Genomic DNA, 27057 nt, shown 5'->3' with positions numbered 1-27057 from the left:
CGGGCCCATCATCAGCCCAAGTAACAGGCCTGATATCGGCAGTTAGCCCATCCTATTCTTGGGCTACCTTTTGTATTTTGAGACAAGGGACACCTACGTGGTTGGGGAATGGAAAAAATTCGAAAAACTGTTCGGTCAGTCCACTCGGGCTGCACAATAAAAGGTTATTATAAAATTGTATATGGTTGCAAAATTCATGTTATTCTCTCCTCGCATAAGAAAAGGCATCATTTCTACACCTCACACAAACTCATACCTTAACTACGCTTTATAGTTTAAATAATGCCTAATACATGATGATATGCGTGGTAGTTTCTTTTAATATAGATTCAAGTTGTTGTGATTTTAATTAATTTATTTATTATAAAATAAGTACGGTGATTTATTTTTTAATGATTTTAATCAATTCATTTATCATATAATAGGGAGGGTTTATCTTTATTATGTTGCCCTCTATCCAAGAAACATTTTCGATGGAAAAAAAAAAAAAAAAAACACTTTGTCATGTTAAAAACACCTTCCAGCACGATCCATAAAATTTTTGATATCCAACAAATTTCTAACCGCAGTTATGTAAAAGTTGTAGTCATGAAAAGAGCCTGCCGATGTAAGAATTAAGATACTTCGATAGTAGGAATCAATATTCAGTCATCCGGGTTCGAAGAGATGTAATTTACTGTTTTTTCTAGTTCATTTACTGTTTGTCCTTTTCTTTTTCAGTTCTTTGATTTTTATTTTTATTTTAGCTATTTGATTCAATTCTTACACTGTGCATTAAAATGAGATTAGGTTTTATAATTTGATTTGATTAACTTGGTATGAGACTCTCATGGTGTTGAAAAAATATTTTAATATTGTGTTGATGCTTAATTTTATAAAAAATAATTGAAATTTCTTGTTTTACAAAGGACTAGAATAAGTGGCGGAGCCACATAGTATATTAAGGGGGCAATTGCCCCTTAATTGTTTTTGAATAATAGGTATTAATTTAATTATTTTTAAATTAATTAAAAGTTATATTATTTTTAATTGAATTGATAAAGGTATGGAATTAATTTTTTTCATGAGATGAATAAGTAAACATTTTAATTGTTAGTGAATAAAGATTGATATTTGCAAAATTAAAGGTTGGTTTTTAAAAAAAAAAAAAAACTTTTTTTTGTTTTTAAAAATGATTTATCATGATAAATTTAAACTATCAATGTTGAATCCATATCCATGCATTATATACAGCATGTTATATTGTAATGGGTGTGTGAAATGAGTTTTGATGAATTAATGTGTATTTATCGTAAATTTCATATGAAAAATTTATATTTATTCTGTAACTGAACTTAATTTTGTTATTATGAAAATTTAAAAAGAATGATTATAATGTAAGTTTTTTTATATTAAAAGTATTTTTAAATTAATTTTGCTTTATATGAGTTGGTATATTTATTTCGAATTAATTTTTAATACATATCGATATAATATATTTGTCCCTCTTATTTAAAATATTTTGGCCCCGCCACTAACTAGAATTGAAATTGAGAAAAAAAAATATAGCCCTATTATTTGACAAAGAAAAAATCAAGTGTCTAAACTAAGGGGATGAAAGAAAAGAAAAAAACATGGAATAGAAGAAGAAATGGTTGCTAAAGCCATGCCACCTTAGAAGGAAGGCCTCGTTGTGATAATTTCAATGACACCACAAAAGGTTGCCATTGAAGGTCGGAAGAAGTTGCACACACCTTCCCATGCTTGCGGCTCCTCTTGCATGTGCTAGGCATTTTTTTGCTCTTTGTGTTTAATTTAGTCCTTTATTCTCTTATAACTATTCAATTTAATCCTAAGTTTCATTCCAACTGAGGCCAAAACCCTCTTCTTCTTCTTTTTCCAATATAGTCAATAATTCTTTAATAACTCTTGAATTTAGTCTTGAATTTCATTCCTTCCAAACCCAATGAAGCCTCGTATAGGGAGAAAAGAAGAGAGGGGAAATGAAAAGAACAGACAACTATCTAGTTCATTGTGGTTATATCTATAATTTAGATCGTGAATTTGATGGGTTAGTCAAGGATCAATTCAATATGCTAACGTCTTAAAAAAAATGTTATATTGTTTTTGAAAAACAAATTATGTTTTTACCATTCATTTGAGTTGTTTTTTTAACCTATCAATGTAATAGCGTTGATTCGTGACAACCTCCACGCGGTTAATTTGAAGACTCGAGCTTGGTAGGGATTGAATTTGAAAGGTTTCAAGGTTGCTTATTAGACCAGGCTTAATGACAAACTTGCTCATTTTTTTCATTACAAAAAAGTTTGCATAAAAATTAAAAAAAAAATTAGATAACATTGTCTTACAATTTTTTTTTTCTAGTAAGAACGAACAACAAAACTAGCTTTGGTCACCATATCTCACTTTTTTATTTCAGTTTTAGAAAAATTTAAGTTTAAGGCCCAATTTAAACATCTTGTCAAACTTCATGGCATTTACTGTAGAAGTCTAATGGAAAACTATAATACAGACCCCACTTGAATCGTGAAAGCCTATTTATAAATCTTTCAACCTCTCTCTCATGTGCTGTATTCTGATGCGGGACACGTGGACAATTTATTTTCTTATTTCAAATGTTACTTTTTCCTTGTGGATGCTATTATTCTTTTTGAACTTGACGCGACAATGATTTCAGGTAGCAACTATATTGATTTATTATTATTTTTTTAATCAATACAGATGTTTTAATATTTTATATATATCTTGATTAATTTTATAAGTTTTAAAATTGATAATTATATAAATTTTTAGTGTTTTTGAAATTTATAAAACTGAAAACTAATAATTTTTTTAAAAAATAAATTTAAAATTTGATTAATATATATATATATATATATATATATTTTTTTTTTTTTTCTTTGCATAGGTTAGAAGTAGCGGGTGATGAAAGGAGATGGCGGGTAAAGGCTTCGACAGTAGCATACCCGACAACATACTTTAAATGTTTTTGTTTCTTTCTCGATCTTCCCTCCTTTTGTTTCTATCATTCCCTTCTTCGTCCCTTGTTAGCACACAGGCACGACAAACAGATCCAAATTGTTGGCACAAATCCATCCATTTTTATGTTTTATTGAAGAAAAAATTGTGTGAAATGATTTTGAACAAAACTTTATTGTGCGCAAGGTTATTATATAAAATCACACAAAGAGGGTTTTTAGAGCTAGATTTGATTTTGGGGAAACAGGTATAAGAACATATCTATTAAAATTAAATTAAAAAAAGTATTCAAATAGTAATAATTCAAATTAAATTAACTAAAAAGTAGCCAAAGATATGAGATTAAAAGAACTCTTAAGAAAACAAAAAGAAAATTATAAAGTTTAAGGCATGGTAATTTAATATCAAATGAAAACAAAAAAAAAACTTCAAAAAATACAACTTCAAAGGAAAAAACCCGAGTTAGCTTGGAGTAATTTGACGAACCAATAATTCTTAATATAAAATCGGATAAGAAATAAAAAATTTCAAAAGGATGACCTAGCAAAAAAAACCAAAGTTCAATAAAAAAACATCAAATAAAACCTTGAGTCAGTCCGAGTTAATTTTACCGACTCGCTTTTGGAATAATCAAACAATAAGAAAAGTGAAAAAATGACAAAGCTCAAATGTAAATAATTAAATGTAAAATGATGAAATTAAAAAAATACTCATAAAAAAAATAAAGGAAAAAAAAATTAAGTCAACTCCGAGTTAACTCGATTAACCCGCCACACACGACATGAGATTGAGATAAAAAATAGATCTCCAAAATAAAAACCTAACAAAAAAGGCTCAATTTAAATAAAAAAAAAAACATTGTGAGCGAAAATGCAAGATGACATGGGTTAGCTTGACTAACCCACTCTCAAAATAACAAAACATAAATAAAAACGATAAAATGACAGCTCAAGAGCAAATTTAATGAAAAATAATAAAATTAAAAAAAATTAAAGTCATAAAAAATTGAGGATAAAAAACCGAGTCAACCTGAGTTAACTTGATTGCCCCACCACTCATGATATAAGATCATGATAAAAAAAAAATAGAACTTCTAGAAAAAAAAACCTAGCTAAAAAGATCAAAGTTAAATAAAAAAGCATTAAATAAGAAAATGCAAGCTAACCTAAGTTAATTTGATTAGCCTGTAGTCAGGATAATCTAACCAAAAAAAGAGTGAAAAAACATATAACTCAAGGCCAATAATTTAACGTAAAATGAAATTGTTACAAAAAAATCAATTTATAAAAAAAAAAAACAAGGAAAAAAAAATCTAAGACAACCACAGTTAACTCGACTAATTATTATTATCCAAGATATGAGATCGTGATAACTCAACAAAAAAAAAAAAACACTAAAAAACAATAAGGCTAAGGGCTCAGTAACCAAATGTCAAATGATAATTTGAAAAAGAAAATCAATTTTCAATAAAGGATTCCTTGTTGAAAGGTAACCATGAAAAAATAACAAAGTAAAATGTATAATTGTAAAATAATTTAAAATCCAAGACCAAACATGGTAAAAAAAATAAAAGAAAATAATTAAGGACTAAATTGAAAAACAAAAAAACTAAGAAAATGATAAAAAAAATTATATGAAAGAATGATGATCAAATTAGATAAAAACCAAATGAAATTAATTGTCAAAAAACACAAAATTTTAAAAAAATAAATCAAGAAAATGATAAAAATATAAAAATCAAAAGGACGAGAATAAAAAAAAATACAATAAATAAAGTAATTAAAAATAAGAAGATCATCAAATAAAAAACAAATTAAATAAATTATTTATGAATAAAATTAAAAAAAAAATTAAACTTCAAAAACCAAATAAACAATAATTAAACCAAACTTTAATATTTACATTTTTTTTCAAATAAAATTAATTTGTTTTTTCTGTTTAGAACCAAAGTAAAATGCCCAACTCATTTAGTTTTTTTTTTTTTTTTTTTTTTTTTTTTTTTTTTCAATGTTAAAGCATATACTCCTCGCCTATTTCAGTGTCAGGAATTTGACCCCGATTAAAACACGGGATGAACGCGATAAATAAGGTTACATGCATGGATTTTTTTTTTTAAAAAAAAATTCTGGCTAAAATAGATTTTAAACAAATTAATTAAAAAATAACTTCAAATTTACAATTGAGTCAAAAGTTTTTTAAACTGGCTATATCGAAAAGGATGTTTTAAATTATTTTTACCAGCGATATCTTATCTTAAATTTATTTTTACTCGGACACTAAACACTGTTACTAAATTCGAAAATCTAAAAAAAGGGGAAAAAAGAAAAAACATCAGTTCATTAAAGGATCACAGATTATGATAAAACATCCAGTTCAAAAAGAAATCCTAATAAGAACATTCTTAAGACACCAGCAACAAGTAAAGTAGTGTGCTAAATTGGAAAATGGCAGCCAGGGTTTGATATGAGACGCCACCAGTCTCTCACAATTTCCTTCTTAGAATATCCCTGTAAGAAGATTTGCAGCAGTGGAGATCGCAGCTCCAGTGATAGCACATTGCACAATCTGCTCATGGGACTTGTCGTCTGCTGTCAGTGCCAGTGCCACACCTGTTATTGCTCCAGCCACTGCACTGTTTTTCTGCACCCAATTTCAAGGGAAGTGCTTAGTATTGATTAATAATTGAAAAGGGCAGAAACCTGCCTCAGGGAAAAGACCTGACAAGATAGCATGTGGGGTGGCAAGCACCGGCAGCTAAAACAGCAGCTTTTCATTATATTGCTCAAGAGAAAAGCCTCGGTGGTGAAGCCGGGCCACCACGGTACTGATACTTATCTCGATCAGTATCGGGGGCCAAATTAAAATTAGCCTTGCACAAGCACTTCTAATCGAGAACCATGATGCTATTTCCCATCAGAAAAGGGAACAGAAAAAAAATGAAGCAACGAAGACAGAACACACTGCCCATGATGCTTTACAATCTTTGGTGTAAATACTAAATAGTTGGTGCAGCAGCATGTGCCCAGAAAATTGTTTGTCATACGTCAAAAGACAGTAGATAAATTTACTTGTGCCCCCTAATGACCTTACCCAATCATGAACTCCACGAGACTCCCTGAGTCCATAAGTGAGGCCGGAATACACTCCTGCTGCGAGGCCTGCAGCATTAAGAAAACGGATCTTGTTAAGGCATTTTGATGTACAATTTTTCCTCTTAACACCCGCGTGTAGTAGAAATCCTCACTCGCTACAATGCGCAAATGCCCCCATGAACCACATTGCAAGATATATATGATTATACTAAAGATATTATCCACCCCATTGTATGAACAAAACTAAACGAAATGATTCATTTATTCAATGTATTCTCACCCCATTGTAAGGATTCCTTTCCAGTGTTCCTCACCTATGAAACAAAAATAACAAGGCAATGTTACTCAGAGACATAGCAGTACTCGAAAAACATAGCATGGAAAAGCTGTAGATACAACAGAAAGAAAAGAGTTTGTCTAAAGCATATCTATTATTCAAGGCAAACATTTGGGTGCCACTACCACAGGAGCGTGTCCCTAATCTGAAACAAGGTCTGCAATACAAGTACGACAAGTAGGATTTGAAACTCACCAAGGCTTCAAGGGATTTTCTGTTGGTTTCACCTGTGAAACACAAAGAAAACTAAATTAACACCGTAAGGCAGTGCCAGCCATAATTTGTTCAAAACATGTCATAATTTGTTCCTGCATCAAAATCATAACTACCAATGCCAGTATCTAGCAAAGTAAACTTAGTGGCTACATTCAACACTTCAAGATCTGAGAGAACTGGACGTCTACCTCTGAGGTCAGGCAAATGATGGCGCTTCTTGCCATCAACAGAAATCTCCGCTGGCAAACCACCACTTGACTCCAATCCAGCACCTAATCATAAATAACACCCGCATACACATACATGGCATGAATAAAAAAACAGGACGTTATTCCAACAGAAAAATAAATAAATAAAGCTATAATCAAAATTAAATGTTCTCATCGCCACCTTCAATGGCTGTGAAATAAGCCTCCCGAGACACCGCTTGAATTGCTCCAATCTGAATGACCAACATGGTATCGTCAATTTTAGCTAAAGTTTGGCATGCAACACGAACACCACTACATGCATCTACAAACACTAACTACTACCAATTCATCACCACGAACATGATTTCATTAGATAGCACTCGTGTTCCGCACCCTCATTCTTGAAAAAAACAAGAAGAAGAAGAGAAACTAAAAATTAATCAAGAAATGTAATTAAGTTTACCCCAGCGGCCTTGACAAAACTCTCGGCAATACGGTTAAGGAGAGGGTGACCAAAGTCGAAGAAGCTACTTTTATCAAAGTGACGGATTTCATCAACAAATGACCTCGTTTCCAAGTTGTGGCTCATCTTTCCTTTCACTTGTCTACGCAGGCACCAAGATTCCACAGTAAGCGATGATGATAAGGAAAACAAAAACAAACACACAAATACTGAAGAGGTGCAAGCAAGCTACCGACTGCAAGTATGGACTAAAGAGGACACGTGTTTTGAGAGCAGGTTTACGTGTCTGCTTCTAGTGACGAGAATCCTTACCTGGCGGCGATTCCTGGGATATTAATATTATTTTGCGCTCCATGTGTCGGTAGACTCGGTAATTCCATTAAGCACCTTTTATTTTTGTTTTTTTATTAGTATTTTTAAAAATATATATTTTTAAATTATTTTTTTTTTCAATATTTTTAGATATTTTAATATATTAATATAAAAAATAATTTTAAAAAAATAAAAAAATATATTTTAAAAAAACAACTCACTCAAACATCCCATGTTATTTTACTGGTTTTAACTAACAATGATGAAAGCAAACATACCAGTATACCTAGTACAAAGCTAAGCATTAATTAATTATTTGTGATGTTAAAATCATATGAACACACATCCACTAATAAATAATATTGAGCCGTTTGCCTTACGTTACGATTGATTATTTAAAATGTAAAAATTATAATTATAAGATTAATCAGAAGAAAAAACGCGGTCATGAGAAAGACTTGAATTAATTATCGTTCCAAGGGTGCTTCTCAAGCTCACATTTTGGTTTCCACGCCATACAGCTAGCTAGCTAGCACCATCTAGCCCCTGTTCTTCCCTTGATCAAAGCCTTGTTCCCGGGGCGATCGCCACCGCGTCCTTGAGTTTTCAGTTTTGTATCTATTGTTATCAGAACTCAGATGATTGATTATTAACAATTAACAAAGAAAACTAGGTGTCTGCGATGCCGTTTGCTGGAAGCGATTGATGGTATATGGATGTCAAGTGTAATCAGTGTTTTGGTATGTCAAGTGTTTTCTCAATAAGTTCTATATTTTTAAATAGAAATGAGCATCATGTAATCAGTTCATACTTCAGTTTAAGGTCATGATTTGTATTTATTTTTAGAATAGCCAAATAAATGTTCAAGTTCCATAAATGTATCAACCAAACATTAATTGAAAAGGAAGTAGCTAAAAAGTAAAGCATCATACGTGAATTTAGAAGTCATGGCGGGTGAAACCACAGAAGAAAAACAGAGGCGGGGGGTGAAAGGAAAGAAGTGTCTCAAACTCAAAATGAAGAAGTGATAGAGAATTATCAATAAGATGTTGGGTCTTGGGATCCATGTCTCTTCATTCAGATCTCTTGATTTTAGGATTCCCCTCAATACTGCCTCGGTTATTTGTTGCTGCATTTTTTTTCTTTTTTTTTTTTGGTGACAAAAGATGGAAAAGGTCATTTTCTTTCTAGTTACATATCTCCTCCCTTTTGCTTTCCTGTTGTGATTGTGCAGTGCCGGTGTTGTTGTCTCGGGTCTTTCCTCTACCAGCCATTGTTTCTTGGGTCTCTAAACTGGCAAACTCTCATTGTTTTTATTTATTGTGATGAAATCTGTAATGGAAGATTTTTCAATTTCCAAAGCACTTCTGATCAGAAGTGCAAAAAAGGGATAAAAATGAAGGTTTAGTTAGTGCCTTGATCTGTGCTCTATTTGGTATCCGAAAAAGAGCCACTCGGATTCAAAGACAAGGGAAAGCCCAGGTAAGTCTTCGATCGACTCCTTTGTGCTCAAATTTAAAATCAATTCTATTTGCGTTGTGCCTTTGCTTGACACCCTTTCCCCCACAGCGATTTAGCTGCCAATTTGCAACTTTTCATCGTCCAGAACAATTCACAGGCAACGTGTTTCGAGGCCTGCAAATATCGCGAAGCAAGCCTTTATGACAGCTGATTGTTTATGTCTAGGAACTATGGATGGCAACTTCTTTTGGATTTGGGGTTCTTTCTCCCTAATCTTGATTGCATATTGTCTACAAGATTAATCAATGCAGTAAAACAAAGAGTGACGGGCATTGTTATTTCCAGGATTGCCATTGACAGACCTAGGAAAAAAGAAGGTGTTCATGTTTATTCGTGATTGTAGTGTAATCTGATGTGCACTTTTTTATTTTTTTTGTTAACATAGGTTTCGTCAGTTTATTTGTATTTTGATTAATTATATTAACTTTAAAGTTAATAATTGAATAAATCTTCAATAACTCAGAGGTTCAGTTCATGAGGTTTTAACGGTAACTTATTAAAAGCTGGACTAAATCTTTACAATACCTAGCTAAGTATTTTGCCTCCTGTCTATTTTATTTTCCCGGCCTTAATTTTTGCACCCTTGGCCAATTAATGTTATTCTTCTCTTGGCTGTTGCTTTTAGTGAACGAATAACATTATAAAATGTTTTGATGAGCACACGCAGAAACCTTCCATGTGTTGCTGGCATATTGCAGCTACATAGCCACACGGATACCTCGTCTGAGCTTGCTTTTTGCCATCAGATTTCACGAATTAGGGTGGAGGTTCGCCTGAAAAATAAGCTTCTCGTTAATGAGGGATCTTCTAATACTTAAATTAGTAAATAGGAGTTGCATAGAAAGTGGTTTTTCTTTGGTCATTCGTGATACAATGTCGCACTCCACTTGCATAAAAGTTTGTACTTGCAAAGAATATATCAGCTAATCATGAAAAATATTTTGTGTTGAGCGACACCATATTCTAATTTGAAAAAGTACACTAAGATGTACTAAAGAAAAAGGAGAAGAAAAATCTAGGGTGCTTTTAGGTAGGTCAGATTTTTCATGTGCTATTGTAGTCATTTAGGTCAAGACCCAAGCGATGCAGGTATTGTCATTAGGACACGGCCCAAAGAAAGATAAACAGTTGTTGTCATTTGGGCTTTATGGCCAAAATGGTAACAAATTAATTTAATTTTTTTATGGGCTTAAAACCTATTTTTTGTGCACCATCATTTGCCCCTCCAGTCTTTTACATGGACATGTTTGGAAGACTTTAAACAATAAAAGTGAGGGAGAAAAATACTTATGGTATAAATATTTATCGTTTTACAGTTACGTGTTCATATAAATTTGGAGAAGGATCTTTGATTCTTTTGAAACAATTGGTCAATAGGATTAGAAGACAAACAATCACTAGGACTTAAAGAATAATCCCTTATCCTTTTAGAGATGTTGGAGATACTTGTGGAGATTTGATAGAGACATGAAAATTTTTTATGGAGATAAGTTTAAAAACATGAAAATATAAAGAAAAATTATTGTTTTTTTTATTGAAAATCAAAAGATGATGCAAGATATATTAGAGTTCCCCATGTTCATAACACTTTTCATAAGAGGTGGGAATTGTACATATTATTTTTCTTTGATAATGGTTAGCACCTCGGTCCATAACTCCATATAGTGGTCAGTGGTGCAATCATTAGCTTTAGGAATATCAATTGATCATGGATGTACTATTTCGTGCTACTTTTGGATGCTCTTATGGAAGACTGATGGTGTTATGAGGATTCTTCTCATAAATGGAAACGAGAGTGGCCTTATCTAGTCACTCTAACTTCTTTTATCCTGATGTGATTTTCCATTATGTGTTTGATGATGAGAAGATTTTGGTCTGGTAAGGAATACAACATTTTTCATAAAGAATAGTTGTAAACTCCATTGATCAATGCTTCCATGACAACAAGCTCAAAAAGTTATTCCATATTGAGAATTTCCTTGTTGAACCGTTGAAAATAGGCTCTGATGCTCTTATCTTCTTTTTGTATGATGACAAAGATATTTAAGGTGTTTTTTGTTGTTGGAATGCTATGTTGAAGCGAGATATGAGTTTGGAGCTGAGATCTCGATATTGGGGAATAGAGTAAGGCATGTAAATCCACGGAGCATTATTAGAAGAACTTTGCACATAACATCACTTCCTTGTATGACAAGCTTTAGAATGTTTCTCACATTTTATATATGCTCTCGGGGTTTTGTGAGTCCTTTGTAGTTATCAAAAATTGCCTTTAAAGTGACAGTTTTTGAAGAGTCGAGTGTGCAATATTCTATGATAGAGAGAGGATTTTCTTATTTGGCAGGGGTTATGTTTTTACTTGAAAACTCGTAGGGCCATGAGACTTATCTCACTCTTAGGTCTCTTTATTGTGTGTGAGTGAGACTTATATGGGGATCAATGGTGATTGGATCGTTTGGAGCATCACCTATGAGAATAATATATGTAGCTCATTCTAAGTGTAAGAGCATGATCGTTAATGATTTACATATTATTATGTCTTGTATCTCCAAGGAGCTAGAATCATTACATATATTATGTCTTGTAAGAGTATGATTATAGTGTCTTGCATCATAAGAAATTGGTGAATGTTAGTGATGTGATGGTAAGAAATTGTAATTGGTCGAGAAAGAGGTGTCGTAGTTACATAAAAAGTGGTTGCATGTGTTCATTAGCAAAAACATATGGCATTTCACTTGCATAAAAGTTTGTACTTAGAAGAATGTGTCAATTAATCATAAAAAGTTTTATGTGCATGAGTAGCATCGTATTTTCACTTTTCAAAACTTGAAAAAGTTAACTGAGACAAGCTGAAGAAAAAGGAGAGAAAAAAAAAAAAGGATGCATTTGGGGTAGGTCGAGAATTTTTCATTTACTAATATGGTCGTATAAGTGACCTCAAGTGATGTGGGTGTTGCTGTTTGAGTCATGGGGCCAAAACAACAACAATTTTTATTTTTTTATTTTTTAGGGTTTGAAACCTATTTTATGTAAACCATTAGTTTATGATATACAAGTCACAAACACATGGAGATATGCCTTCAACTTTATGAGGTTCTTATTGCATAGTTGATATTATTTTGTGGTTTAATATGTTTTTAAATTTTTTTTTTCTTGAAAAAATATTAAATTGATATTTTTTATATGTTTTTAATTATTTTAATGAATTGATATTAAAAATAATAAAATGTTTTTAAAAAGTATTAGTTTAATTTATTTTTAAGTAAAAAATCATGAAACGCATTAACCAATAAAAACTTAAATATAACAACTCTAGTGACTAGCAAGTACACCACGTCGATCTGGTTTAGGGGTTCTCTTTTAGAGTTCACCAAATAGTTTATCCCGAAAGTAATGGGCAATTGATAGCGTTGCATTTGTTGCTCCACCAGTCGGTTGATGGGGTGAGGGAAGGGAGTGTTCTGGTGGGGCTTATCTAGCAGTGAGGGCTTTCCAATTACTATAGTATACTGTTTTTAAAAAAACAATAAAAATAACACAAAAATATTAATTTTGAAAAATATTTTTTGAAAAAAATGCAGCCTGGCCACAAATAGAAAGAGGTTAAATTGTGTAACCATGACAGGCCTTCCAATTTTCACCATCCTCATCTGAACACCCGGACTTTTGGCGTTTAGGAATTTTCTATCAACACCAGACACTTGCGAACATCATTGTATCCGCATCTTGCTGCATCAACTTGTCACGAGGATTGTAGAAACATGAAGTCAAAACACTTACTGTAACCATTTGATATACAGGCAAATTGGCCCATTTTGATTAATGCATAAACAAAGATGGGAGAACATTTTGGTTCCCGACGGTCAATAAAATATATTTCAGCTACAACTGAGAAAATCTGGCCATTCACCAGCTCGCTAAAAGCTTCCTCTATTACAACCACATCCACTACCACAAAACTGTAACAAGGGGACCTATTATGCAGGGCAAGTATTGATGCCCTTTCTATCATATTGTTTACACTGGCTAAATAAGAGCAGTTAGAAAAAAAAAAAAGATTTTTTAAGTTGAGAAAGGAAAAATAAAATTAAAACACAGATAACTGAAAGGGGGGGAAATAGTCCATTGGATGGTTGTTCGGTTTTACAAAAGCCATGATTTCTCCGTTCAAAATCAGAGAGGCTGGTAAGGGGCATTTGGGCCCCTCTCCCATGAGTATTTCCTCATGACCTTGGGTGGCACTATACAGTATCCTCTCCTACCATAACTGAAAGCCATGAACGTCAATCACCCACCTTTCGGCTCAGCTCCTCCAAAGAATGCCATTCCTTCAGCAATCCTAGCCTGATTTGCGACATCCATGAGTTCAATAAAACAGGGAACCAGACATGTCAACCTGCTAACCACAATCCTGGTTGATAACTTAGGACCCGTTTACGATCATTTCTGGTGAGGATTTAGGTGGTGGTATTAATGGACCATCATCTCCAATCATCTGTCCATTTTCTGATGTGCTGTGTAAGCAATCAGAACAGCTTTTAGGACCAGCAGGATCCTTCTCTTTGTGATTTTCCTCACCTGAAGTACTTTTGTCATCAGAACAGGTTCTCAAAATGACAGGATCATTCTCTTGGTGACTTTCTTCAGTTGAGCCTTTGTTTCCATCCACAGGAGTTGCATGCACGGCAGTTGCAGTTTTTGTGCTGGGCAAGACAGCATGGCTAAGTGTAGAACATAAAGCAGCAAATACACTCTCTCTTGACTTCGAGTGTTTACCTAATTGCTGTTTCTTTACTAGTTCAGGTTCCTTATCCTTGGAAGGCAATTTCCGCTTCATCCCAAGGGATTCAATAGTTCCTTCATCTTCCTCTGGCGTTTCTAGCTGTTTCTTAGGAGGCGGTCTATAGTCTTCATCATCCTCATCATCATCATAATCAACAAGCCCACTGGAACGTGGACTGCAAAATCACAAGGAAGACATGAGGAACATATCAAATATTTATAAATGGTTTCCCAGATGTTTTAGCATGAGGTGATTACAGTACCGTGATGATGGGTACCCTGCAGCAACTCCATTGGATGAAACTGGTTGAGCTTGTGGTTTTTGGGTATGGGATGCAGAAGCTGTGTCTTCTTCATCGCTGCTTAGATATTCAAATTCAGTAGTTATGGGAGGGAAGTTCTCATCAAAAAGTCTGGGCATACAGGTTCACAAATAGCAAAACATACCTGTCCTCGTTGAAATAGTCTTCCTCTTCTTTTTCTAGAGCACGTTCATCATTTCGTTTTCTCGGGTCTAATATGTTACCGGTACTTTTTGCTCCACACTGCTCTAGACACTGCAATTATACTTGTTAGAAACAAGAAACCACAATGACTAATAAACAAGAGAAAAATGGGCAAAAGTGAAAATACCTGCTCATATTTAACTTTTAGAGACTGAATGGAGGTCAAATGCTCGAATTTGACCAACTCATTCCAGAATGAATCAACTATATACTTGAGCAACGACTTCAGGTTTTCCTGCATGGAACATATTATACTGCAATGCATACTTCTGAACACATCTAAAGATGGAATGAAAAAAGAGGTGATAATAGAGTAGGCACCTTGCGGATATACTCAAAAAGCTCTAAAATGGCAGAGTTCAGCAGATTATAACGATCTCCATTGCTTACAAAGGCATCTACAATTGGTTTAAGGAGGTTGTTCTTGACAAAATGATTTATCAAATGCTCATCCTGTAAGTGAAATATAAATTAGGAATATCAAGACACCTATACAAACATAGTTGTCAATAAGAATGCTACAAAAGGGAGATAATACCAGCATCCACTATATCAGCTGCTATATTCATTATTCAAATATTTTAGTGGATTAATATGCCACACATACCGGTCATTTTCTTTTATATCCAACCATGCATGATTTCATAAAAAAAAAAGTACTAGTTTCTTCTATATTTATTCTATACTCAATAATTACAAAAATATTTAATCTATCACATTCATCCATGGAAAATGGAAAGTACTGTACAATATACGTATCCTCAGATAAAATAACAGTTAATCGTACATATTTTGCACCACAGAGATGTTTTCTGTAATCATGATACTGCCTATCCCTCATCTTCACAAGATTAAATCACCAAGAAAAGCACAATCTACAATCCAGGGAATAAAAGAAACAAATTTTGTAAATGGAGTAATGCATGGAGAAATATTTTACAGTATTTGGAGGCATTATGGCCATAGAAGAACAGTCAGTTGCCTGATAGATCTGTTAGAGAGTTAATTTCATCAAGGTGACTTACATGGCGGGAAAGGATAGTGCGAACAAAACGAACAGCGGCAACTACAAGGTATTTTTCCTTCCTTCGTGTCAGTGTCAAGACCTTTTCAATTACATTATCAAGGAGAAAGTTGCACCTGAAAACAGAAGAAAAACAGTCATTTATTACAAAATTGAGAGTAAGAAATTGAGCCCTTTTACTTGAAAGTTTGTATAAAAATTTACTTTATTCTATATGGATGGTGCAGTACGCAGAAGCATAGCAATTCACATATGTTTGAGAGTATTTCTGGCTTCATTCCATTCCGAGTGTCAACTCTCTCACCAGACCCTGAAGATTTACCACTCGATGGAGGAACAACTTCATTAGGACAAGATGCTGTTATAACATCAATTAATTGGCCCAAGTGCTTCTCATAGAAGATTTCAATTATATTATCTCTCTGCAGCAAAGAGATACAAAATCATTTTAATTCAGTCATTATCAACATAAATTCACATTAAAACAATATTCAAAGTGTGCATTTAAGGAAGATATTCAGTATGCATCCAAGTTACTACAACGTTATCCAACGAGTCACCAATTTTTTTGTAACTAATTATATTTCAAAACATTGCACCTGCATGTATAAACATAGACACAATGCACACACCCCAACTGCATGTTATAAAATAGCAAAATAATTGCACAAGCACCAGCAAACAATGTGCAATCTAGAACCAATAATAAATATACCCAGGAGATGACATAACCAAATATTGAATTAGGTAATAAATATTCAATGCATAGGAGCCAAGGATTTTTTTTCATGATAAAAATGAATCATTCTCAACAATGATACCAAACATTGGAGTAAATACAGAAATGAAACAAAAAATAATATAATTAAAGAGCCCTCCAGCCATTTTGACATTGGAAAAAGAAACCCTGGAAAGGACCCAGAGAAAAACATCATATCACTGCCAAGAAGACCGATCTATCCCCCAACATCTGTTTGGATGGAGGTCTTCAAAAAAATTCCACCCCTTCCACAAGTTTTACTAAAATCACTTTGATCCGTTAACTTATTAAAGCTTTCCTTTTGAATGAAAAAAGGAATATAAGTAAAAAATGGACTAGAGAAATCAAACAGGCTATTTACTTTAACGATATTAAGATTCGGGATAGGCTGACTGCAAGCTTACAAATAAAACTCAGGCTCATAGCAAGGCAGGGGGGAGAGAAAGCCAAGCCATCTTTCAGTGTGTAAATTTACAGTTGAGTTGCAGGCTAAAAACAGAAAACAGTTGCAGGCTAAAAGAAGAAAACAAGCAGAATAGCAACCAAACAAATTTTCACTAATGGTATATGAACTCCATTTACCACTCAGCAAACTTAATGACCGAACATAATAGCTGCATGAGAGAATGAATTATCAAGACTAGTAGTACCTGTGCTCCTGACAGTGAATAGGAATCCAATAAACTGCGAAGAATTTCAAGAAACTGGCAATGCATGTCGTCTCCAAAGTCTGTTATCATTCCTTTAACCTGTAAGTAAAATAAATTTAGTTCCTTTAACATATAGAACACGTGCACTTACACATGAAAAGGTATAAGAAAATTCAAATCACATGATGCAATACAACATGGAACTAAAGAGCTAACAGTCATGGGAAAATGCAATATACTATAAATAAAATCAGATGCCAGCACAAGTGGCAAAGACAGAGTTATAGAGAACAAACAAATCTCAAAGCATAACATCACCAAATCACTACATTTGTAGTTCATAGATTCATAGAGACGCTAGGAAAAATTGATTCCAAGGGTGCGGTAGAGCATTTCCTAGTTGGAGTTGATGTGAACTCTTCAAAAACCATAACAATGGAATTGACCTTGACAAAAATTATTACATATATAGATTATTGAGGCATGGTATACAACTGGTTGGCCATTCAAGTGTCCATAAATTGCTGAACAATATCACCTGAATATGAAATCAACAATTTTGGAGGTCGAGAGGATAATAGATTCTCTTAACTTAAAAGGCATGAAAACAAGGTTTGTGTTGATTTTCTTTCATGCTGCAAATCAGCTTTGTAAATTTAGTTTTTAACATCACATTATAAGAACGCATTCCAAAGTTATAAAAAATGTAAAAAAATGTTTTTTGAATTTGGTTCTTTAAGCAATGCAATTAAAAGATAACTGATTTTTGTTCACAAAGGCCATACAAATAAGAGTTTTGTCACTTCTCGGGACAGTGGTACATCTTATCTAATGGTTTGTGCAAGACATTATTTTATGTATTAGTTTGCATGTCCAAGAATATCATAGGATTGAGGAATTGTAAACAGATCATAGAATACATACCAACAACCCTAGTAGCTGAATTCCTTCCTGCCGAACAACATAAGAACGCAGAAGGTTTGGATCCTGATTCAAGAAAAGAATGAGGATATCTGTCCTGCATCCATAAGAATGATTTGCTGTTAGGGGTAGCTAGGACACTGTTAAAATTCATAAAACAAAAAAAACAGCCAAAAAAATTTAAAAACAAAAATGAACAGCAACCATTACCCAGTTAAGACAATTTTCTTATCTTGATTCTGTAAAGTATCAGCAATGATGTCAAAGATACCTTCATTCATGAGATCCCTATAAGAAATAAGGATTTGATTGTTTTAACATATAAATATAAAGGAAAGCAAAACAAACAAGAAATTACTTGGCACTGATATAGCCACAAAAGACAAAATCCTACTCTTGATGCATACAGCTTCAGTCATCTCATACCTAAATAGCCGGAGCTGCTGGACCATCTGCAGGCTCTTGCTTAAACTACAAAACTCGTGCAAGAAATATACCTATATGCATGGAATGAGGAAACATATCAATCTTTAGGATATCATGAGATCACACAAAATTGTATTCATACATAACAGGTAACAGAAAACAGCAACACACTAACCTACCCAGACATTCCAAAAGTTTAACAAAGTGGACATCAGCATTGCTGTTCAGTTATGACAATAACTGGCATTAAAGGATGATTTAGCCAAGTATTTCAAAGTAAGAACTCTTTTTCTATGCTGATATATTAATGTGGTGTTGCCCTTAAACTAATTACCATGGAAATGAACACAGATGCCGAACCATAAAAGATATAAAAGAACTTGGAATGTTCCACAAAAACAAATCTATGACTCTAATCCAAGACAATTATTTCATAAGAAACAGAATCCCAACAAAGAGACAAAGTGTCATCTTCTCACACAGATATTTTTCATCAAGAGAAGGAGATAGCATCTAAAACCCAGCCCTTACACACTAAACCATATTATTAGGAAAGTCTCCAATACCAAAAGCCATAATGCACAAGAACATCTGAAATAATAATATCAACAAGGATTTTTGAGCTCATCTTAGAATTAAATTCAATATGCTTGAATAGTTCATACACACTTTGGTAAAACAGGGAAGTCACTGTCTATATACCTAGAGCACCATCTAACCCACTCAAAAATAAGCAATCTTCAGCAAATTTTAAGTCATTTGAAAAAAGTCTCAAAAATAAGCGATCTTCAGCAAATTTTAAGTCATTTTCTTCTGTACACAGCACAGAAGAAAAATTACACAAGATTAAATAAATAATTACTTATCAATGTTTATACCATCTTCAAGGTTGCACTTTATCTATCAACTGACAGATCAAACATGGAAAGTATTTAGATGTTGACGATTACCAGATTTTTCTTTGATTCTGCAGACGTGGCAGGCGATCTCAACCTTGCAAACAATTCCTGAATAAAGGTACTGTCATCCTTTAACAAAGAAACAACCTATAAGAGAACACCACAGTTAGAGTTGAACTTGTATGGAACTTATCATGTATAGAAAAATGAGTTTTTTAATCTTACGACAGCATTATTTCCATGAATTATGGAATTCAGATTAGCAACTGTGCCCTCATCCAATACTCTGGCCAGAACAACATCCTAAAAGAGATGATAGGATGTAAGAACTCCTATGCCAAACAGCAAACTGACTCGTCCCAAACTTCAACATTTAAGAAACAAACCTTCAGATAACCAACTCTGTACGTCTGATGTATCTTTGACAGGACATGAGGATCTCTGATTGGTATGGCCTTAAACAATAGAGTAAGTGTCAGCAATGCACAATGACTTTTTCACTAGACATCTTCACCCCCCACCCCACCCCCCAAATCCCCTACGATATCAGTAATATGTTACCTCCTTGAAAACGACATGCTCTTTCAAAAAATTTCGATGATGTTGGATATGAGAAATCTCAGGATCATCTAAAAACAAAATTCAAGATAAGTTAACGATGAAGAATATTTTGCAAAGTATCAACCAATTATAACTCTTCTTGTGCACGTATCTTAGAGTAGTACATTACCAGAAATCTCTAAAATGAAAATTTATATCCCGAGGCTTGCTATGTCCAATGTGAGTGTGGTTACACACAAAGTGCATTTTTTGTAGGGAAAAAGAAAGAAACATAAATGGAAATATTAAAAAATTATTGACCCTTGACTATATGCTAAAAAACAATAATGATTTTAAACTGACCAGGCAGCTTAGAAACAAAACCAATCACAAATGCAAACAATTGGTATGTTTTACTTTGACCAAGAAAGTAATTAAAACTTGTATTATCTGCCTATAGGTCTAGCTTAAACATCAACCAAAACATAGTTCAAACTGCTAGCAACATTAAAATTATGCAACTTGTGCAAAACTTTGCTTGGCAGATCCTATGGTTGTTGATGTTAGATAGGGGTGAGCAAAAAAACCAAAAAACCGATTAAACCGAGAAAACCGGAAAAAAAATAACCGAAAAAACCGAATAGTAAAAAAAAACCGATCAAACCGATTAGAAAAATTAAAAAACAAGCCGGTTCGGTTCGGTTTCGGTTTTAAAAAGCTGAAACCGAATAAACCGAACCGAACCGAACCGGTTCAAGTAAAAAAATTAATAGTACTATAAATACCAACTTTTCAGCTTTCCCCTTCTCTTTTCTAAACCCTAGCCGCCACCCATCTTTCACAATCTTTACCTCTCAACTCAGCCCCCAACCCATCTTCACTCTCAACATTTATCGTCCATGTTTCTCAATCTTCATCTCTCAGCACCGCCCCCCTCCCATCTTCATCTCTCAACCCTCAACCTTTCTCACAACCCCCCATCACAGCCCCCATCTTCATCTCTTATCTCTCAACCTTTCTCACAATCCTCCCTCAACATCTTCATCTCTCATCTCTCTCAAACTTTCTTTAAGGCTTTAAGCACAACTCCCCTCCTCCCCCAAAGTAGATCCGGTGAACGAACCATCATTATGTCTCATCTCTCAATCTTTTTGTTCTTTTCTTTAAGCATAGTCGACTAAGCTCATGGATTAACAACCAAACAGCAGCTCTGGAGCCCCCTCTCTTCAATCTTTATCTCTTAATTTTTGTTCTTATTTAGTTTTTTTTCTGATTTTTGTAGATCTATTATGTATTCATTTTCTATATTTATTTACAAGAATGTTGATTTTCCATTCATGTTGCGATTACTGTAATGGATGTTGTGATAATTATTTTTTTCAAATTTTCGTTTGAATCTTGTTCTTTTTGGCTTCCTGATTCAGAAAACTTGCTTGATATGCATGGCCAAGATGCAATCGGTTTATTCCGGTTTTTCCTTTCAATTAACCGAACCGAACCGAAACTGGTCGGTTTGAACCGGTTTCGGTTCGGTTTCGGTTTTGATTTAAAAATGAATAAATAAATCGGTTTGGTTAGTTTTTTAGGTGAAAACCGGACCGAACCGGAAATGCTCACCCCTAATGTTAGAAGGAAAAATGGAAGTTCTGTCTATATTAAGAAATGGAAAAAACACAACCATAAAAATCCTAACATAAAAAAAAGAAAGAGATGAAACAATAATGCTTGAATGCCAAATGAAATAAAGCTAAAAATAATGAAACAGGACCCAAAATCTGTCAGACAGTTGTTGTAGCAATGACCAAAAGCGCTCACCACTATCCTGTAACCAACCATACAAGCAAAAGTATGCAGAGTGTATTCTATAATATGAAGATAATAATTCAATTTTTCAAAATTAGATTCATGTGCAAAGGATTAGAGCAGAATGTTATGAACCAACAAAGAAACTGAACTTACACTCGAGTGAGCCGATAACATCCATGATCAATTCATCCCCAAATATCTTCTCAAAGATTTGAGGACTGTTGAGCATAACTACGGGTTACAACACACCATTCAATGTCAGTCAACAAGGGGCAAGCAAACAAACAACAAACAAATAAATACAACACCAGGAAGGATTACTCACTGATCCCTCTGACTATTTTGAATATCATGTGAAGACCATCAATGTTTTCTAGGTCTTCACAGATTCTGAAAACATCCATCAGCTTCCGGAAAAAATCTTGCTGTGAGGAAAACAAAATTAACAGAGAATGAACAATTAATCATGTTAACTTCTCCAATAAACATTCAGATGCACCGTCCTTTACAAAGATCCAAAATCAGTAATTTTTACTCCCTATCAGCATACAGCTAGACAGAGTTTGACAGCAAAATGATTTGTTGTATTATTGTAAACAAGATGCAAATGCAACCACTCTCGGCAAGCATGTTTCAAGTCATATGTCCAAAATATACACAAAGCAGCTTCAGAAACTACCTACAACAACATTAAACCACAGTTTTCTTCTGTTCTGATTCGATACACAAATTGCCTTTAGACTTGAGAAGGAAACAAATCCCAGCAAAAATTAATATGGCATGGATTATATAGAGTCATAAGCCTAACTTTCAGCGATTACTTGAAAGTTGTAGATGGCCCATTTCTATTTCGTTTAGGCTTTGGTGCTGAGGTTTGAAGATCTTGTGAATGAATATTGATCACATCAGCTAGTAAAAAAAATTCATAGAAAGGATACTATAAGATATGTGGAAGTACTTTGGTATGCAGGAAATAGGAGCTGAGAAAATATATGTAATTAATGGCCAGGAGCGTTGAACCAAATTTAAATTTCATCAACAGTTTATTGTCAAGGCACACAGTAACCAAGTCAACATGACAAAAAAAAAAATATGCAAGGCTTACATCGTTCAATATTAGCTCTGTCAGTCTCATCTGATCTGCGATACCACTCTCAGACATGGTCTGCAAAGCAAATCCATTCAGCTTAATTACAAGATCACCCAAGACTATGTAGGAAATAAAGAGCTCAAAGTGATCCTGGTCAACATGTTAATCTTTTTTATTTCCACATCAGTAACATACCAACCTAGAATCTACCCAAATCCTGTATTTGGGAGCAAGGAACTAAAATACAAAAATCTAAAGAATAGCATAAACACCGGATGTATATTGCAAACCAGTTTAACTACAATATAGAATGAGACAAAAGGGACTCTTGTTGATACAGTTCAATGGAATAACCAGAAAAAACTAGGAGGCTGTAATTACTTTTCCTTTTGAGAAGTAACTATAACATAAAAATTAATCAAACGAAATAAGAATAAAAAAGAAGTAGAACCTTAAGTATTAGAGGAAGTGTAGAATGTTCAACAGCAGGCAACTCTCTCAACTCACTGTTCATGCTGTGAAATGCCTCACCTGAAAATTTTAGAAAAGAGATAAGACCACAAATGCTCCAAGCAAAAAAATAAAGATAACATAATGCTAAACCAGGGAAAATCAAGAGAGTATCTACAAGTAGTCAGAAGTCTCTGTTTGTGGGAAGACTGGAGGTGGTGCTCCTCAACAATTGGTATACTTAAACAATATGGTTGACATCCTTCAATACCAATTGAAATTTTTGCTGTATGTTCTCAAGCTCATTCAAAAATCTCCTTCATTTAGACAACAATTGTGGGCAAAAATATTGCTGTGATACAAGAATACATCAAACATATAGTGGCGCCACGATGTCAAGTTATACGTTATTGCTTTGTTATATGACAAACAACAACATTGAAGTTTCTCATTCCTAAGTATCAAGGAAACATGATTTTCATCCCCGGAATAAAAAATCACCTTGTAGCTGGTCCACTTCTGCTGGTTACACTAAGGCATACAGATAGACGAACCATGACTAAAATTTATTATATTAAACAAAAGGCACACAGTCAACTCGAGCAAGTAAGAACTGCAAATCTGGACCATTTAGAGAAGTATAAAATAGCAAACAGCTTGGGTTGCTGGTCTAAACACAAGGTTCACAGGCAAACACATAAAAGCAAAAAATCATATCCAGACACTTAGAAAAGCACAAAACAGTCAATGAATTGGGTTGCACCAGATAATCCAATATGTCCTTTCATAGTTAGGGAAAATCCAGAATTTGGTCCTTTAGGGGAGGGGAGGGGCTTTTTAGAACTGATTATGAAAACTTGAACCATATATGCTGCTTGTTAGAGATTCAATTACTAAAGACACAATTACAAGACAGCTGTCTTTTTCCATAGGAGATACATTATTTAAATTGAACAGAATACTTACTGTTTAGAGTACTAAAGTGTAGACTTCTTTGCACATTACAGATTTGATCCCTAAATGAAGTAAACATGTTTCAATGGAATCACATTACTGAAGAGCAAAGAGAAAAATAAGTAAAACAAAATCAGATACAAACATAAGTTGTTACCATATGTAAGAGCACCCTGCAGTCTCTTGGAAGCTTAGTGCTAATTCTGTAGAAAACTCTGGATCTCTCCATGAAATTATTGTATCTGAAAGAATATGTGCAGAAATCATTTGATCAAAACAGAACAATTCAATGAAGGTTCACATACCAGACAATGCAGTTCTAGTATTAGTGAATAATCAGCAGAAACACAATAGTTGTAATTTCTGGGAACACTCAAATACCTTCTTGTTTTCTGTAAATGTCATCCGGGGTTATACGGTGCAAAAGCAACGTCTCATTGTCCTCTTCATCAATAACATACAAGCCTAGCTCTTCTGATCTCTGCATCATAGCAATTGCATTTGGCAAAGCCCGTGATATGGTTAATTAATGATTTTTATAACAAAATCAATTTTCATTTATGCAAATTAACATTCAAGTCAAAGACTTGAACAGACCTCCAAGTAGTCAACGGTAACATGCCCGGTCCCTTGGTCATCCCATTTCCCATCATCATTCAGACGGTAGACCTTCACCCGCTGCAATTCCAAAATGATAGCTTAATGGGTCATCTATAAAGGGCATGCCATTATCACTAAAACTACTGCAAAAACCAAAAAATTACAGTATACAGCACCTTAACTCAAAGTTAATTAGCAAAAAAAATTGGTTTGTTGTTAATAAATCTCCACTTGATCAAGGAATGAGGCACAGGGAAGGCGTAACAGGTCATTTTTACATGTTATACCACTGGTAAATCCAAAACTGTAAGCCTGAAGAATTAGGAGAAATAGCTTCCCATGTTAACTACATAGGTCACCAGTCCAGTGAGGAATTTTAAATCAATAATCAAGCCATCCCAAAGTCCAAAGTCCGTGATTATGCTGCTTTGTAGCATGCATATTTAGCCTAGATGCAGTCTCATACAACAATAGGTAATTTCTTTGATTGCAGAAACCAACAAATGCGAGAGGAAAGGAAGTGCCAGTCAAAAAAAGAAAAAAAGGTGAATGGTGAATGGTGAATAGTGGAATAGTGAACAACTAAAGGAAGTGATAATGGTGCATAGCCACTCCTGCTTCACTGATTGAAATTTAGGATTTATCAGAGGAACTTGTTTAAAAAGAATCCTCGACTTGGTCACTGAAAAAGTCACAGCTGAACTCCATAATAATAACATAGACCCATACACGTCTAGCTAAAGAAAAACCAAAGGAGCTCCCTCTGGCCCATGTCTTGACTGAATCAAAATTCAAAATGAGTTCAGGTTGAACTCCAGCAAGCCTATGAATAGAAGTGACTCCCTGATTTCAAACTCTGAAAAGCTTCAAAAAATTTAAAGCAGCAATTTCTTTCTAATTCAATGTTACTCTTTAATCAGATAACACTGTAGCACAAAATCTACACTGGACTTCAGTCATTTAAGCATCTTTCTATGCAAACAAGAGGATATCTAGCCTACATCCTCTACCAGTAGTATCAAACACTTCAACGGCATAAATTTGCAAAACCAACTTCAAAAACTCTCTGCACTTAGACCATGAAATTGTTAGCCCCTTCGGTTAAACATACTCATCTCAACAAAACAAGTCAATACCTGCTAAAACCCCAATCCAATACTGACTTCACCGAGCAATTAATGATAAAGCCAGCCAACCACGAATACCAATACCAGCTAACTAACAAGACAAGAAAACCTATCCAATTCAATTACAACGGTCACGCTTACACTACCAAAATTAAACAGTAGATTCAATTAACGCTACCAAATCAAATTATAAAAACCACAACCGAGGAGCAGAATCAGGCTTTTCAAGAATTAGTAATGGTTTGCACAATCTCCAATTTTTGGTCAAAAAAAACTAATTGCGAAGCCCTACTGGAGTTGCACGAAAACGGACTGACCTGCAACGAATTGGAGTTCGCTTGCGATTTCTCTTGCGCGCCCATAGCTGCGGCAGCAAACTCCTTACTTTACGATTCAAATTCAAAGATTTCCCGATAAATTCAATCAGACTAGTCGCAGTTAACTATAAACACGTTAAATTAGGGTTTATTGTAGGGAGAAATAGTATGCAGTATCGAAAAAGTTAAGAGCTCCAGGGATCAATAGCAAACCCTAACTGCCATGAAAAGGCAAAATTGAACCTCTCGATTTCTCTCTCTCTCTCTCTCTCTCTCTCTCTTTATTCGTTTCTGTGCAAGCGTTTACATACATTGAAATTTTTGCAGGGTTATTACTGCCCTTGTTTTTGTTGAATTTTACGGAAAAGCCACAGGCCTTTTATTTGTCTGCGCGCATTGTTTTCTGATAGAAATCATTAAGTGATCCCTCGGGTTTCAGCATTCGGTCGAATCAATTTGATTACTGATATTTTTATCGAATTGATTTTGTTGCTAGTATATGTATATGTCTTGATATGTATATAAAGAAATAAAAAGTAAAAAGTAAAGTTGTTTTTCCTATCCATGATTTTTTAATTTTTAGCTTTTATCGAATTTTCTAGGTCTCTCTAACTATTTTATTGATTCTAGTAAATTTATACAAGATTCTACTTCTTTTTTTTAATTCAGATAATTTCTAGCTAAAAGATTTGCTTAGCTATCTTGATTCTTGCTATTTTAATTTCCTTGTAAATAATATAAGGTTATTTAAAAATATTATTATATAAAAAACAGGTATTAATTGTTTGTGAGGTTAAATAGATAGACATTATAAAATGTAATGGTTTACATAAAGATTGCTCACGACTATAAATAAATATTCAAATATTTTTCTTCATGTGTAATCACAACTATAGAGTTTAATCATCGGCCCGCTTAAATTTACAATGCATGTCATGCTAAAAACTATGTTGTAAACTTCATGTCCATTACGTACAAGATGTTGTTATGATTTTTTGATAGTCGAGACTAATATTATGTTTGAATTATGAATGATTGATTTGTAATAGTTATGGTTGTAAATAGGGTTCAGAGTCTGGATAATTGAGTAAAATTTT

General features: G+C 33.8%; 2 protein-coding genes and 1 long non-coding RNA gene across 6 annotated transcripts; 1 reads left to right on the top strand and 2 right to left on the bottom strand.

The window, feature by feature from the left end:
* Positions 1–5296: 5296 nt before the first annotated feature.
* Positions 5297–7567, bottom strand: LOC118046443 (outer envelope pore protein 16-2, chloroplastic). Its single transcript, XM_035055350.2, has 7 exons — positions 7279–7567; positions 7015–7066; positions 6813–6896; positions 6604–6635; positions 6352–6385; positions 6070–6137; positions 5297–5619 (listed from the first exon to the last, which is right to left on the bottom strand). Exons 1-7 carry the CDS (start codon positions 7402–7404, stop codon positions 5476–5478), a joined length of 540 nt encoding a protein of 179 aa, XP_034911241.1. The 5' UTR covers positions 7405–7567; the 3' UTR covers positions 5297–5475.
* Positions 7568–7886: 319 nt separating this feature from the next.
* On the top strand, positions 7887–9088 carry LOC118046455 (uncharacterized). The gene is made up of 2 exons (XR_004687175.2): positions 7887–8330; positions 8825–9088. It is a non-coding gene; the product is annotated as an uncharacterized lncRNA (long non-coding RNA).
* A 3909-nt stretch (positions 9089–12997) lies between these two features.
* Positions 12998–26255, bottom strand: LOC118046461 (uncharacterized). 4 transcript variants are annotated; one of them, XM_035055393.2, is made up of 25 exons: positions 25961–26248; positions 24514–24594; positions 24298–24397; positions 24074–24158; positions 23929–23978; positions 22964–23043; positions 22528–22587; positions 21748–21847; positions 21576–21653; positions 19638–19705; positions 19463–19531; positions 19302–19379; positions 19128–19223; positions 18178–18248; positions 17962–18039; positions 17755–17848; positions 16831–16929; positions 15625–15842; positions 15422–15536; positions 14718–14849; positions 14524–14631; positions 14338–14447; positions 14154–14249; positions 13885–14066; positions 13577–13811 (listed from the first exon to the last, which is right to left on the bottom strand). In XM_035055393.2, the coding sequence occupies exons 1-25, from the start codon at positions 26003–26005 to the stop codon at positions 13717–13719; spliced, it is 2388 nt and encodes a 795-aa protein (XP_034911284.1). In that variant the 5' UTR covers positions 26006–26248; the 3' UTR covers positions 13577–13716. The 4 variants fall into 4 exon arrangements, 3 of the variants coding, with proteins under 3 accessions (XP_034911265.1, XP_073267908.1, XP_034911284.1); XM_035055374.2 differs by having other exon boundaries at positions 12998–14066; positions 25961–26247; XM_073411807.1 differs by lacking the exons at positions 24298–24397; positions 24514–24594; positions 25961–26248 and adding an exon at positions 23141–23314 and having other exon boundaries at positions 12998–14066; positions 24074–24160.
* Positions 26256–27057: the final 802 nt, after the last annotated feature.

This window comes from Populus alba, chromosome 10, assembly GCF_005239225.2.
Source record: "Populus alba chromosome 10, ASM523922v2, whole genome shotgun sequence".
In the NCBI taxonomy this organism is placed as follows: domain Eukaryota; kingdom Viridiplantae; phylum Streptophyta; class Magnoliopsida; order Malpighiales; family Salicaceae; genus Populus; species Populus alba.
The sequence above is the reverse complement of the archived record's forward strand: the minus strand, read 5'-3'. Positions and strand labels throughout refer to the sequence as shown.